General features: G+C 39.7%; 1 protein-coding gene across 1 annotated transcript in view; it reads right to left on the bottom strand.

The window, feature by feature from the left end:
- The window catches only part of CUL5 (cullin 5), a 31,657-nt gene extending 19,633 nt beyond the window's left edge, over positions 1-12,024 (bottom strand). The window contains exons 1-4 of the mRNA XM_021529372.3: positions 11,754-12,024; positions 4,444-4,553; positions 2,030-2,129; positions 465-641 (exon numbers count right to left, since the gene is read on the bottom strand). Coding sequence (XP_021385047.1) covers positions 465-641; positions 2,030-2,129; positions 4,444-4,553; positions 11,754-11,777 — 411 coding nt within the window. The 5' untranslated portion in view covers positions 11,778-12,024. The remainder of the gene's footprint in view (positions 1-464; positions 642-2,029; positions 2,130-4,443; positions 4,554-11,753) is intronic.
- Between the last annotated feature and the right edge of the window lie 4,293 nt (positions 12,025-16,317).

Raw genomic sequence — 16,317 nt, 5'->3', positions numbered from 1 at the left:
CTTTCCAGCAATACAATGTGTCAAGAGTTGCTGTATGAGGGGGTACTTTTGAGGCAAACACCCAAATATAATTCACCATCTGGCAGGCACAGTCTTAGACAAAACTAATGACTCAACTAACATCAAAGTTACATAGAGAAAAAGACTGATGATTATATATTGCATTTATCCAACAAGAAAATTCAGTATTAAGTAATGCATCTGTAGTTCATAAAAATCTCCACATCTCATCTAAGCACTGCAAAGTTTTAAGATTAGTTTTGGAGGCTATTATCAAAATCCTCATCATTCAATGTGCCCCTTTATACTCCATTGTGTGATTTCTTATTTCTGGTGATTGCCACTAATGCTGCTGCATCACATTACAGGATGGGTGCAACATCATCTTGAGGTACAGAATGCCCTCAGTGCTGTTACTGAGGCCAGCTGTGCAACAAAGCTCTCTGGCAGTACAGCTCACTCACCTTTCGAACAATGCTGTCTTCCACGTTGGACTTCTTGTTGCTGCCCTGCTTGCCCATCAGAGTGATCTCCAGCTGACAGAAGGGCTTAGGCAAAATGTCGCACTGGGTGAAGAACTTGCGCCACTCCACTATGTAGGCTTTGAGTAGAGCTGTATCATCCTGGTGACTCAGCACTCTCTGCAGGTGGGGCAAGCAGAGGAGGGAATTTATGAATCAATTTATGCACAAAATATGGGCTCTGTTTATGCTGAAAATAACTCCCCATATAAAACTCAAATATACAGATATATCAGAATAAGAAAGTTTACATATTGAAGTGCCTTTTGGTTTCTTGCAGTAGTTATTAGCCCATGTCATATGGGTCATTTCTAAAGGCCAAAGAAGACAGCATTTTAAAAGTACTCAGTATGTTCAAATTTTCTAAATTAACCTCTTTTTCTCTTTTTAAATCATGTGCAAGCAAAAAATTAAGATCTTTGGTCTAAAGGCATGTGCAGTAGAACTATATTTTAAAAAATTAAATTAACATAAACCTGTAAGGACCTGTAACATAACCTCTGTTATATTCTATACACTGACACGTTTTGATTCAATAGCATCTACTAACCTTTCATTAGACCCAGACATATAGTTAACATCTAAATTTTATTAAAGCCTGAAAACTTAGCTACATTGTACACTGGCTACCATAATGCAAAAAAAACCCAAAAAACTGTCTATCAAATAACAGCCAACACAAACCACATCAAAAAGCCTCAGCTAAGCATAGCATTTATGCATGTAAGCAGGTATGCAATGGAACTTAATAAACAACATTTATATGCCTGGTTATAAAAAGGCCTCTACAAAAAACTATTTTCCTTGAAGCAAAGCCTTAGTGGCATGAATCACTTCACTAAAAGGATAAAATAAAAGTGTACAGAATCTTTCTAAACCATTGTCGCAGCATGCTTTAGAAGCTTTTTTTCATTTCAGAACAACTCCCTCTTTTAAGTTCCTCATAGCAAAAGACGTTTTCCGTAGTATGTGTTACAAACACAAGAATTTCCTTTGAGTCTATTGACAGCGTCACTCGTTTGGAGGGAAGCCCATAAAACTGGACAGCTGAGCTTGCTGAGTTGATAGCACAGATATTTGTAGTACATTGTACATATGGCTTCTTTTAAAGCCATTCATGACCAAGTCAAAATAGCACTGAAGCTATATAACCTTTTTTTTTCCAGACAATAACTTCTAATAGAAAAATCTGCTTTTAGAAGTTTTCAAGAGGAAGAAGATCCATAAGTACTGTTGGATAAACCAAAATAATGCTGTATTTTGGCTTTTTTAAATATAACACAAAAATCATTGTCCATCTCAGCTTCAAGCACTGTGAGAAAACAATGAGCCAGGCAAATGCTCAAGGCTCTTCTTTTTGTAAACAGAAATTTGCAGGGTAATTATGATTTCCAGAACATCATAAAATTTCAAACAAAAAAGAATGCATTTAGATCCAACAAAAATCAGAATTATTTGGTTATTTTTCTAACAATGAGAATAAAAGATATGAAACATTAAGAACTTACTGCTTGTGCCTGTTTAATAAAATCAAGGATGTCTTCCTTCAGAGCTTGATGGATTTTTGCTGGACCTTTATCATCCCACAAGCAAACTGCATGTACATCTCTAGAAAACAATTAATCCATCTTTTAGTAACAGCTACTCAAAATTTAATACTGTAATGTATGAAACTTTAACAGTCATAATTTCAGAATGTCTAAGAAATTAATACAAATTTTATCTGCCATTGTTGAACAACACAACTAGATGCCAGTGACACGTGAGAGAAAGCATGTTTTGGGAAAAGATTGAAGCTTTAAGGAAGTCCTGGAAGCAAGTAATTGCAACCTATCTAGGAGTAGGCTGTGGTCAAGATGTGTAGGGCAATTCTGTTTTCAGTACCTATCCAATAATTTTTACTGAATTAAGGACAATTTTTAAAGCTTTTCTTTGACAGACATTACTTGCCAGTAACAGCATTACTACTCAGCCCATGCTGTTCTAAAATGTTATCATTAATATGCAGCCTTCCCTGACAGTTTCACAATCCAAGCACTACAACATCCTACAAAGGCAATATACCATCCTCCTGAGAAATCTGAACCCTGAGGGATCAGGTAATTTAAAAGATGATTTAATTAGTTTAATAAGATCACTCAAAACATTTCATGGCAGTGGTAGCATTTTCAAGTGAAAAAACTACTGGAGAAAAGTTACTAAACAGCATTGCAAAGCAAAATTCTGAGTTTTAATCATCATTCAAATGAAATTTTTCCCACCTTACAGCTCAGCAAGTGTATCTTAACTCCTATTCTTTCTATACTGAAGACTAAATTAAGCAAGTTACACTCCTAACCATGTATCATATATACATATAGCTTAGCAAGCCTTTTTTTGACTCATTACCATCCTCTGGCTCTTCCACCTTCCAGTAACAAGGCCACATCTCTGCACAAAAGCACCCCTATAGTCTAAAGCTATTACTTTGTTCCTATTAAATCAATACACTTATTTCAATACAAAAGCAGCATTTTTAGTTTAACCGAAAAGACAAAACTCACAAGATGCTCTGACACAGATTAAAGGTGCCAGCCCAAGGCTTACAGAGGTCTAACTCAACTGGTGAGACTTACACAACATTCACAGGCAGAAAAGGTGCTACTGCATTTAGAATGCCATTGTTTCCTGACAGCAGTGAAAAAAAAGCAGTACTGGATAATTATACTCAAAGGGCATGTAGAAGACACCCACAGATTTTGCATTTTTATTAAGAAGCTTAACAAAGAACACTGTCCAAAAATATAAATTGCGGGAAGTGGGATCCTTTCCCTCAATAGCTTTAATTTAGCCATGAAATTACTTAAGTTCTATTCAATAACTCAGCTACAAGGAAAAATAATAAATATAAAGTTTCCACTCCAATGCAGAATTATTGAACTAGTTATTAAAAATTAACACAATGACTCAGAACCGAATTTTTACCTTAACTATACCATGTCTGGCAACTACTACAGCAGAGACATTGTAAGATATTAAAACTCATCACATGTTAGACTACCTGTGCTCTTGGCTGGCAGAAAAGTGTGACAGGTGCATTAAACTGGTTGTAAAAAGTCACTACATTGTCCTCATCAAAAAGAGAAAAAAAGACAGAGTGCAAAAAGACTACATCTGAAAAAAAACTACTGTTGTGACAGATTTTTAAAAGCAAAAGAAGAGTCTGAAGATTTTAATTACAACTATATTAGAGAGCAAATAACTCCATCGGACAAAGATTATTTTAGATATACTTTTGATATTTCTTTTGTAACTCACTTCCATAGCATGTTTTTAAAAATCACACAATGTATACCACAAAAAAAAAAAATCACCTAAGCTTCTGGAGAAGCAGCTTCTTGCTTTTTAGAAGGAAGAAAATGGCAAGGTTTATAGAAAGTACATTAATACCAACATTGTCTGAAAACTCTTATATTTCATTCTTAGGGTAAAAAAGTATTCAAATTAATCTATTAATTCAAGTTAAACTGCACCACCCTGTTACTTCAGTTATTTTAGAAGAAAGCGATTCAAATCAGAATAATGTAACATTCAGCAAACTGCCTTTAAATGAATTTACTGACATAGCAGTAAACATTTTCTCTGTAATTCTAACAAAAAGTTTGTGGGCAAGTACAAAACTTGTTTACTATGGTCAGCTGAAGTCAAAAGCTCTGCTGTTCTTTCTTCATCCTATTTGCAAAGACCTGAATCTCAGCAAAGCCCAACTTTTGCACACTTAGAGTGATATTGGCACACTTATCTCTTAATAAAACTTAAACTAGTATTTTTTGTTCTGTGTTTCCAAACAATCTGTGTCAGATAACTTCTGTCTGTATCAGGAGTAGTTCAATAACTATATTCCTATCATGCAGAAGGATGTAAGATACCAAAAATTACTTACGAAAACAGATCAAACCATTGCTGTTTTGTGACAGACTCCTGACGAAGAAGTTTCAGAACGATTGGGCGCATGAAATCCCATTTGTCTTCAAACTGAAGCGAACCTTTATTCTAAAAGAAACAACAAAAAAAGTAATGTTAATAAACCCGCATCTTACTTAAGCTTATCTTTAAGGATTGTAGTTCATAAAGTTAACATTAAAATATTTTCTCAGGTGTTCCTCATAAGCCAGCATTTAAGCTACGCTACCACAGCTGAACAACACTTTTCACAATAAGTATTATTTTAAGAAGTGACAGAACTATTATTAGGTTCAAAGAAACTGCCAATTTCTTCATTTAATCACTGCATTAGCTACAATGCAAAGTTCTAGCAGGTGTTCTTCAGTTGTTAGTGGAATTATATACAGACAACATGGACGGTATTTGGAGCAGCTTCACTGTTCCAACCAAGATACCTGCAATGGAAGTCAGGAGGCAGTTGCAAACCTCCTGTCTTCAATAAATTACCCTGATCAAAATGGTAGCCAGGAGTCAGGAATGGTATTGTGGATGCTACCACGTACCTTTTTTCTCTCACAGTGCATTTGGCATCAACAGCAAAGAGGGAGGAAGGAAGCAGAGTAACATAGGAGCTGCTGTATCGCAGACTCCCTTCCTGTGGGTTAACTGGCCACAAGACCAAGATTACCGCTGGTACAGATAAAGATTATTTACACCATGATGAAAAATCTAATCCAAGGTGGACTTTTCAAACTTGCAATACAAATTACGAGGAAAAGTAAAGAAATGAAGTGCTCCCATATAATTCTGAAAAGTCTCACCACAGTATCCAGGCTAACTTCCATTATTGAAAAAGCTCAAGCAACACAACAACTTTGAGAGAAAAATAGCAATTCTACCACATATGTTGTGACTCTATTTGCTTAAAGCTCCATATTCTAAAAAGAAAAATATTCAATTAAAAGAATACACTGATTGAGAATCTGTGGCATAAAGACTACTGGTTCAGTTATCTGCAGGGCTATGTTCCAGTGCACTGCTTACTTCTGAACATCGTCTTGGCTAGAAACACTACATTTGACAGAATTCACTTCAAATAGAGCAACTAATACAGTCTATCTGCTTTAAATTCTGATAAATGCACTGTTCTGCAACTAACATCTCTTCAGATAAACAAGCACAAACAGCACACCATGTTCCCTCAATCACCTCCTTTTGATTAATTACTACATGGAAATTTACAATTAAATCTGTTATTTAGTATTCAGAATAAGCACAGTTTGTCAACCACATCCCCTGGTGTTCTCAAATGCAAGGATACCTCATCTTCAAGCTACAAAGATGCAACAGGCACCACAGTAACTATTTTTACAGCCACAGCACCTGGAGGCCTCACAGCATTGTGGTAGACACTGAAGACAGCTTTCATTGAATTTCACCAATTCCATGAAATATTGTTTGCCTGTTCGGAGACGGTTTTACCTATTCTTTCCCAGTGCAAAAAAAAGAAAAAAAGTAATTTGAATGCATCATCTTTGAAAATCATCAACTAAATGCTTCCCCTATATACAAAGCCAGCTCTCTAATTATTTCCTAGTGTTTGATGCATTGCTCTAATCTTTTTTAGTCCCATGAAAATTGTTAGCTTCTACTTGCAGATACTTCTGTTCCAAGTCTCTCTTTGAAGGATAATGAATATAAAATATCAGCTACTGAACAGTGAGAAGTTCCAAAAAAGACATTATTAAAAAAGTAAAAGCAACTTCCTTAAAAGATTTCCTTTTGAATGAAACATCAGAGAAGATCCCTTAAGTTTTGTGGAACAGGTAAAAAAATCTGTTCCGAAATTTTTGAGAAGTGCAATTCAGACCATCACCAAAACCAGCTGAAGATAAAACCTGAACGCTCTATCTTTGTGAATAAGATTAGTTTCACTACAAAACATGGGGAGGAGGAGGACTGCAAATGCAACTGTTTAAGTGATTTAGATTGGAATTACCTACTTAATCCTAAGAGGCACAAATAAAACTCAACCTCAGTTGTAAAAAACCCCTGTGTCCACTTGTAACCAATATCTGCCTACTTAAAAAAAATTCCTCAAACAAAGCTTATCCTGAAATCCCATTACAGAAGTGTAGAACTTTGTTTCCTATACACAGGAGTAAATTTTTTCCACATTTCCTTCTTTAATTAAGCAGAAGATTAAATAAAATTAATCCCACTCAACTAATCTTTAAATTAAATAAACAATTCACAGAAATATAGGATCAGCTGAGTTGGGAGGGACCCACAAGGATCATCAAAGTCCAACTCCTGACCCTGCATAGGACCATCCTCAATCACACCATATGCCAGAGAACATAGTCCTAGTGCTTCTTAAACTCTGTCAGGCTTGATGCTGTGACCACTTCCCTGGGGAGCCTGTTCCAGTGCCCAACCACTCTCTGGGTGAAGAGCCTTTTCCTGATAGCCAACTTAAACCTCCCCTGATGCAACTTCAGGCCATTCCCTCAGATCCTGGCCACCACAGAGAAGAGACCAGTGCCTGCCCGTCATACTCCTCTCACAAGGAAGCTGCAGACTACACTCTCAGCATCCTCCAAATTGAACACATCCAGTGATTTCAGCCACTCCTCATATGGTTTCCCCTCAAAGCCTTTCTCCATCTTTGTTGCCCTCCTTTGGATATTGTCTCTAGTTTAATGTCTTTAATATACTGTGGTGCCCAAAACTGCCCCCAACACTGGAGAGTGCAGAGCAAACAGAGCAGGACAATCCCCTCCCTTGCCTGGCTGGCCAGGCTGTGCCTGATGCCCCCAGGACAGGTCTGGCCCTCCTGGCTGCCAGGGCACTGCTGGTCATGTTCAGCTTGCCACAGACCAGGACCCCCAGGTCCCTTTGTGTGGCACTGCTCTCCAGCATCTTATTTCCTGGTCTGTCTGCACTTCCAGGGTTGCCCCATCCCAGGTGCAGAATCCAGAATTTTCCCATGTTGAACTTCATCTGGTTGGTGATTGCCCAGCCCTCTGATTTGTTCAGGTCACTCTGCACAGCCTCCCTGCCTTCAAAAGAGTCAGCAGCTCTTCCCAGTTTTGTGTTATCTAGGAACTTGCTTAGTGTCCCTTCCAGTCCTATGTCCAAGTTATTTATGAAGATGTTGAAGAGCACAGAGCCTAAGATGGAGCCCGGTGGAACCCTACTTATGACAGTCTCCAGTCTGACATCACCCAATTCCCTACAATGAGCCAGTTGCTCACCCATCACATGATGAGTTTATACAGCTGTGGGCTGGACATTTTTTCGAGAAGGATGCTCTGAGAGACAGTATGGAAAGCTTTACTGAAATAAAAAAAAATATTACAGAAACATAATTTAGGTAGATTTAGGCTTTCATGACATTACAATTTTACAGTAATTACAGGAAGAAAGGGTGCATTAAATACCACCTATTTCCATCTCTTTTAGTACATGACCGAAAACAGGTTTTATAGTAGGAGGTCAAACAGTGGCAATTCTTAGTTGTTACCAAAGTCACACATGCAATTTCTGAGCAGTATTTCCTGGGCAATTTTTCTTTCCTACTTTGCTTCCAACCACAGTTCCAAAGGAAAGACAAACAGAACAGTAAGGCATAACTGATGAAATAACATTACTCCACTTATCAAATCTTCTCTGAAAACACAGACTACAGTTGATAGCCACACCCTTAGGTAGCCATTCTAGTGTTTAAATTTTAATGCTTAAAAAACAACTCAATGTATGAAATATTTTGTTTTAAAATTCACTTCAATAAAGTTGTTCATAAAGATTTAAAGTTCTATTTTAACACTAAACTTCACTTGAAATACATACTACTTTACACATTGTACTTTTCCCTGTTTTTCAAATCTACGCATAAGCAATTAAACATAAAAGATATAACAAGGCAAGGCAATACACTACAACCTTCATGCTACTCTCCCTTTTGAGCTTCAAAATGTCTCTGTGGAACTCTCAGGCCACACAGAAATTCAGTCCTGGTCTCTCCAGATGCTTTACATAGTACTGTAGAAAAGAAGTGTTCTCTAGGTCTTAATGTAGATCTGATACATCTGAGTAACATGTTCATCTCTACAACTTCATTGTTTCCAGGGAGTATTTATACTGAGGCCAGCTCAGAGAGGGATGAAGTAGGAAATATGATGTCCTAAACAGAAACAAGCACTGTCTGATTAATCTCCACTACAAGTAGCTCTAAAATGCTACTTGTAATACTTGTAGCAAGTAGCCACAGGAAAAGCTTTTGAATGTAACTAACTAACGTGCAACACTCTTAAGGATCTTAAGGATATCCTAATGGAAACAGCCAAAAAGAAACAGACAAACTTAAAATCAGATCTGGAAACATGTACTCCAAGTCAAAAAATTCAAAACCTTCAAAGGTGTTTCTAGTTGTCAGCAACAAACAGGTCAAACTGATACAAAGGTAAGCAGTGATTCTCATATAATTTAAGCTCAAGGAAAAACTGTTGCTTCTTTCCTAATATCAGGCTCATAGTGCAGTTCATCTTGCAAGGATAGACTCCTGCATTTGCTGGCAGCTCCAGTAAGGCCCTACAATAGCAAGATCTGCCAGCATGGATACAGCTATAGGTTTTCTTTGTGCTACAATAAGCTAACGTCTCTTCTGTTCAACAAACTTCAGAAAAACTGAAATGTCTTCATGTCACATGGGTGAATTGGTTTAGACTGTATCATCACTGCAAAGAGAACAAGTTATAATCCTACAGGGCCCCTGAAATGAAGTATCCCACTTTAGAAGTGTCACATGTGTGTTGAGACAAAAAACTCTAGGGACTCCGCTGGAAATGGCTTGGTCACCTATCAGAAAGCCACTGCCTCAGCGAGGGAGAGCAGCTCTGCTACAGGTAAGGCAGGCACCAGCTGACCCTGTAATGGCTCTTACTAAGCATTTCCATCACATTACAGTTTGCTCTGTCTCACTAGGATTCAACACGACTGCTCATTCTAATTTTGCATTTAAAGAAGGCTCTCCAAGAATATGCTTTTCAGAAAAGAATTTACAATTAGGAAAATTAAGCACTAGTGGAGTTTAAATGACACCCTCAAAAATTATGATGGCCAGTCAGATTTCGATTCAGCTACTATCTGTTAATAGAATCAGAAAGGAATATTTCACTTCATTGTCTCAACTATGCGGAAAGCTGGATGGGGGAAAACAAAAGAAGATACTCAGGTCCTGCTCATGCTGGCAAAACTAAGGCCTGTCTATACCCAACATAGATTTGATTATGCAGGCTTATTTGAAACAGATATGAAAAAAACTTTCAGATTTTAACACCTCTCCTTCCTTATCCTGGGATTTTTACTGTGCCCAGACATTGTTTTTTTCCCCATTTAAAGATGAAAGCAGAAGTAGGTTGGACAGACTCAGAGGGCACAAGGCACTGCCAGGGAACACTGACCTGGAATGAACAGTTTGCTTCTCAGAGAGCACTCTGACAAATGGAATTGGGGAACAAAACACCTTACCTATTTCTAATTCTCACACTAGTTTATCTTGCCATTATAAACCAAGTCAAATCACTGCATAATCTTTCCTTCTGTAATGTGGGAATCATACTTTATTGTCATTGAAAAACTGACTAATTAGTAAACTAAATGCTTAGTAACACTTTGAGTGACCAGAAATGCCTATTTTACAAGACATCTCTGCGGCATTTTTCCTTAAACACACTGCACATATATATCTTATTGTCAATATAAAACACTGACGACTCAAAGGCCAATGGCAAAATCATGACCAGTTAACAAAAAGACTTCAGTTTGGCAAGGGACATCGCACCAAGTCAAGGCCTCTTTACTGCTCTTTCAAAATAGCTGAAGTGGAATGCTGACAAATCTTACGGCTTATGTTTCTCCTATCTGCTGTGGGCTATCCCATCACATGTATCATCAGAGCATGTGCTGGACTTTTGAGAAATCCTCAAATGCACAGAAAAGAGATGATCTAAAACATTAACAAGTGGATAAAACTGAGACCTGCTCTGAACACATGCATTTCCACAAAAAGAATATTTCTTCTTATGAGATATTTTTTTCGCCTGTATTCTTAGGTTCCTCAGTTTTAGATTTTTAAGTATTTTGAAGTATTATCTGCTTAAATATCTAACAACTTCTTACAGGCATAAAACTATACAGGAATGAATTCAAAATAATTTCAATTTCAAGGAAGATTTTTTTTAAACATTTCTTTTTAATATAGAGTTTTTTTAATATCCTGAAGAGACAAAGGGATAAATTAGTTCTCATTTCTTCACAATGAATGTCCCAGAGTAATAAATAAAACCAGCAGATTCAGGCTAAATCTATGCATCCAAATTAGGTCAGGTTAGTAAAATGCAAGCAGCACTTTTCCAGGACCATACTGAACTATAACATGCAGTAATGAACATATGTTTATGCCTATATTTATATATATCTTCAATTGTCAATCCCTCAAGCAGACAGCCTGCCCTAGGCCTATCTTAGCACTGTAGTTAACTGGTGGTTTAGAAACACTTACTGTAGGCACTAATAACAGTGGTTTCAAGTAGGCCCGTCTTCCCTGTGCTAGCATGGCCTCAAAGGCCACACAGAGTCTTCTCCTCATACATACCACAAAGATCAGGACAGGCAGTCCTGAACTCTAACACTGGACTGTCCCACTGAAATCTTCCGTTCCAACCTGTAGGAGCCTGGGGTGACTGACATCTGCCATCAAACGCCAGGAAAGTGCTTGAAAACATATGACTACAAAAGCAAAGCTGCTTAACGTAAGTGAAAGGCCTCCGGGAGTTCTCCTTTGCAGGAAAACTGCAGTTAACAAAAAAACTGGAACACGGTGGGCACCCCAATAACGGCACCTGCCCTCGGCAAAGACATTTTCCAACTCTTTGTTTAACTTAAAACTCATCTCCCGTACACCCGGATTTTCTTAAATAAACAAAGAGAAGACACGGTGCCCTGTCTATCCGCACGACGCAGCGGTGTTTCCCAACGGGGCGTGTTTGGGAAGGGAGAGCCGGGGGCAGGGATCGCGGGCCGGCAGCAGGCAGCAGCTGCCGGCGGGGCCGGGCCGGGCCGGCAGCCCAAGGCCGCTCACCTGCGGGCGGGCCCTGGAGCGGCAACCCCGGCCAGCGGCACCCGCGGCCCGCGCCAGGCCCTGCCCCCGGCCCCGCTGCCCTGCCCGGCCCGGCCAGCGCAGGGCCGCCCGGCCCCGCCGCCTCCCCCCTCCTCCCGCAGGACTCGGCCGGGCTCCGCTCTCACCTTTAGGAGATTAGACGTCGCCATGATCCCCACTGCGGGGCCTTCCCGGCCGGCCACGGCGGTTTCTCTGCTCGAGCTCGGCTCGGCTCCCACCGGCCGCTGCCGCTTTACATGGCCCCGGGCCGCTCGCCCGCCCGGCCGGACCCGCGGCGGCAGCGGCAGCAGCGGCGGCGGCCTCAGCGTTAGGCTTCCTTGTCCCGCGGCGAGGCTCAGGGAGCCCGGCAGCGGCTGGGACCGGCCGGGTGCTCGGCACGCAGCCGCCCTCAGAGCCTCATGGCAGCGTCCGCCCGGGCGGCGCTCGGCGGCCGCGGCTCCATGGAAGGGGCCGGGCCCACATGATGCGGCGCTGGGAGCGGCCCCGCCGCCCCGCGCGGCCGCGGCCCGCCTGCAGCGCCCCCTGCCGGCCCGCCGCCGCGCCGCCCGGCGCCGCGGGGCGGGGCTCGGCACGGGGCCCCGCGTTCGGCGGGACGGGGCGCTGTGGCCCGCAAGCGCAGAAACAACTTGACTACTAACTAACTAACTAACTAACTAACTAACTAACTAACTAACTGACTGACTGACTGACTGACTGACTGACTGACTGACTAGCCCCGGCCGTCCCGCCGTGCTGTCCCTGCGGGTGCTGCGGCGCAGACCTCCGCACGCCCTGGCGGAGGGATCGGGGAGCACCGCGGGCACACCCGCACGGCCACCCGCACTGAGCCGTGTGCCGACAAGCCAATTCCCTGCCCTACGCCCATCCAGCTAAGCCGCCACGCTTCGTGCCAGATGTCACGAATGTTCTATTTACAGAATTATTAAGTGTGTAAGCATCTGCAGGAAGGGTGTCAGGAGAATGGCCAGGCTCTTCTCAGTGGTGCGCAGCAACTGGAAGGAGAGACGATGGGCACGGAAGTTCTACCTGAACATAAGGAGGAACTTCTTTACTGTGAAGATGCCCGAGCACTGGAACAGATTGCCCAAAGCAGTTGTGGAGTCTCTCTCACTGGAGAATTCAAGAACTGTCTGGACACAATCCTCTGCTCTAGGATGGCCCTGATTGAGCAGGGAGGTTGGAACAATGACAGGGAGCCACCGGTTAGGGAATGTCCTCCTTTTAAGTAGCAGGGAGAATGGAGTCCCAGCTTGGGGTATGGGCAGGACCCTAACTCTCCACATGGCAGGGCGCACGGGGTGGTGTTCGCACCTGGTCCTGCACGGGGTGGACTGGGCAGGTGGACGCATCTGGTTTCAGCCATGAAAGGGGAGTTAGGGGATCCTCCTGGCCTGGTGACTCAAAGTGAGAGTGGCCAGCTAGGAGAGGCCGTTCAGCTCATTAGGAGCTGGAGTCGGGGGTTGGGATCTCCTCCTAGCCTGGGTCAGGGAGAGTAGAACCTACCTACCATAGGCAGGTAATTTATAATTTCTATTTTTCTTTTACGTGGTACTTCAGTTACGTAGTTTTTACTTTCGAGTCCAGGACTACCTGGATGTAATTTGTTGGTATAATTGCTTTTTAGATACTGATTATTTGGGATACAAATGGTTATTGTTTAACTGTTTCCAGCCGAGTTAATTGTGTGAGTGTGGAAGGTGGGAGCACCAGTATAGTGAGGTTCTGGGATGGATGGTGGCCAAGAGTCCCCAGACCACTCACCAGACAGGGAAAGTGAATTTAAAAGCATTTAGTTAGAGAGAGAGAATTTCTGCATATTGTACTGTTAGTTTGAAAGCAGAGGTATTAAAATTTATAAGCTGCTAATTTTTATGTTTGAGTTCAAGACTACTTTCATTTAGTTGGTACTAACTATTTTTTTGGAATAAGTAAAAAGTTTAATTTTAATTTTGGGGTGAGTGGTGCTGACAGCTCTGAGGTGCCATTTTGAGTGCGAATCAGTGGTGGCTCAGAGGACCCATTTTGTGACTGGGCTGAAAGGGAGGGGGAGCCGTAACAGGCAGGCATTGATTGATACAGAAGGAGGTGGACCAAGGGGGGTCTAAGACTGACAGAGGGCCCTGGTGGCCGTCTTGTTAGCTGTGCTTAAGTTTGTGGTCCTTATCATTAAATTATAAGAAATACAATTTATTTATATGTGTGACTTAGTTGTGATTGGAATCTTGTTGTCAGTTATAGTGAGTTCTTTTATTGTTTTTTGTCTCTAAAGATTGTTTGTTTTATTGGATTATTTAATTTTTTTTGTTCATTGTATTTATTTCAATTGCGAGAATTCCAATTTGGCATTTTGGATCATTAATAGTTAAATTTTGTTTGATCTTTTTATTGTAATCTATTCAGATTGTTTTATTTAGTTGTTTCTGTTAGATTCATATGGTATTCTAATAGTTTAGTTTTATTTTGATTCTACATTTTAATTGTTTTATCAATTTTAATTCTACATTTTAATTTAAATTTTTAAAATTTAATTCTACATTTAAAATTCTACATTTTAAAATTTAATTCTACATTTTAATTGTTTATCAATTGTTTTAGAATTGTTTTACTAGACTAAATTTGTCCAATTTAATTATTTAATTCCAATAATTCAATTTAATTATTTAATTATTTTATTCAATTGTTCTACTTAACAAAATTTGTTTAATTATTTAATTCCAATAATTCAATTTAATTATTTAAATTTGACAGGTGTGATTTAAATTATTCTATTTCAGTTATTCTGTTTCAATTCTACTAATTATTTCATTCTATTTCAATTATCTGATTTTCAATTATTCTCATTTAAATCTGAACTAGGTTAAAAGTTGCTATTTCAATTATTTTATTCTAATTGTTTTATTTCAATAGTTTTATTCTGATTTATTTAGATTAATTTTTTATTCAATTGTTAAATTAAAAATATTCCAATTGTTTTATTTCAATAGTTTTATTCTGATCTGTTTATTTCAATTCATTAATCGTGTTATTCAATTGTTATATTAAAAAAACAAATCAGTTTTGTCAATTCCATTGTTTTGTTGGATACAGTTATTCAAAATGAGATCATCATATTCTATTGTGATTGCTTATTTCTAATAATTCTATTTAATTTTAATTGTTTTATTCCAACTGTTTCTTTATTGCATCCAAACTTACCAAGTGTTGGCGCAAAAATGTGTGAGTACACAGAATTCAATAGCACCAGTGTACTTTTCATGGTCTGGTCTAAGTCCCCTTAGGCACCTGACAGATATCGTGTAACACGCTGCTAGCCTGGATGGGTCAGCAGTGACTGTTCTGGGTATGAGAGTTTGTGCATCCTGCCCCAATATGCTCTTGTGAAATACTTATAAATAGGTTAGCCAAGGAATAAAGAGAACTTGAACATCTGAGAAGCAGAGAGACAAGGAAATGCTGGTACTTTTTACTGATATTGAAAATAGTGAGTATCTCATTTTACATGGTTTATACAATGACTGTAATTGTTTGGGTTTTTTCCCCCTGAAGATCTGTACACGAATTTTCTGGGAAGCAAAGACATCTGTGAATCTTAAGGATTTGTAGGATGTTAGTACCACTTCAGGGTGTTTCTGCAGTGCTCAGTGTTACACAATATTGTTTTATTTACTTTAATTCTATTACAGATGGATTATTATTCAATTCTGCTGTTAATGAAGATATTAATTACTGATTGGTACTACACTGGTCTACAGTTTTAATCCTTTGCATGGATTGTAAAAGGCAGAGGGAATCACAATCCCAGACATGCACTGCTTCAAAGTGATTTGCAAGGAACAGCTCATTAAGATTTGGATGATGAGTGAAACTCATATCATCATAATATTCTATATATTTTGGAGTACAGTGATTCCAAGCTTTGAATGAGTTGCATCAGAGAGGAATATGTATTTCTATGATCTGTTCTAATGACCTGAAACCAGTAAGATGAAAATAGTTTCTTCTAATCTTAGTTCATGAAGGGAAAAATGTGATGGTTGATTAGTCCATTTTAAACTCTTCTCCCATCAATCTAGTTATATTCAGTAGGGATACTAAGACTTAGTTTTTCTTTCAATTGGAAATTCTTGTTTATCACTGCTGTGGATTGTCACAACGAACCCATGCACAAAACGTACTGTGAGTGACTAAAGACAATCCTTTTAAAAGGGCAAGAACACTCAGATATCTACCTATAGCTGAAAAAAGAAGCACTGTCAGTGACCAGACTTCTGTGTTTGTTTCCATTTCAACAGGTAAGCAAACACTTCTGGTGTTTTCTATCTGGGCTTCACATCACCTTTTCTGTTAATAACAATGGCATTCTGCAGAAATTGCCTGCATGCGACAGTAAAGACTATTGTTGCTTTCACTTAAAGCAGCCCAAGGCTTTGCTATTTTAGCATCACCAGAATCACCTATCCTGTGCATCTCAGTTGGACCCCTTTGTTCTCATGCCAGCATTGTCCTTTAGCTTAAATAACCTCTCTCCCTGATGTTTGTTTTTCTCTGATGTAATTTTTAGACAACAGTACTATTACCTCATAGTTTCCTTGCTGAAAAACCTTACACTTTTTATCCTGAGTGTCATTGAGGATGGTGTGGGGTGGTGCAGAGCAACTATTTGCAGGCAGAACCTGCAGGAGGTTTTTT

Source organism: Lonchura striata, chromosome 2 (assembly GCF_046129695.1).
Source record: "Lonchura striata isolate bLonStr1 chromosome 2, bLonStr1.mat, whole genome shotgun sequence".
In the NCBI taxonomy this organism is placed as follows: Eukaryota; Metazoa; Chordata; class Aves; order Passeriformes; family Estrildidae; genus Lonchura; species Lonchura striata.
Note: the sequence above shows the minus strand (reverse complement) of the source record. Positions and strands in the feature narration are given on the sequence as shown.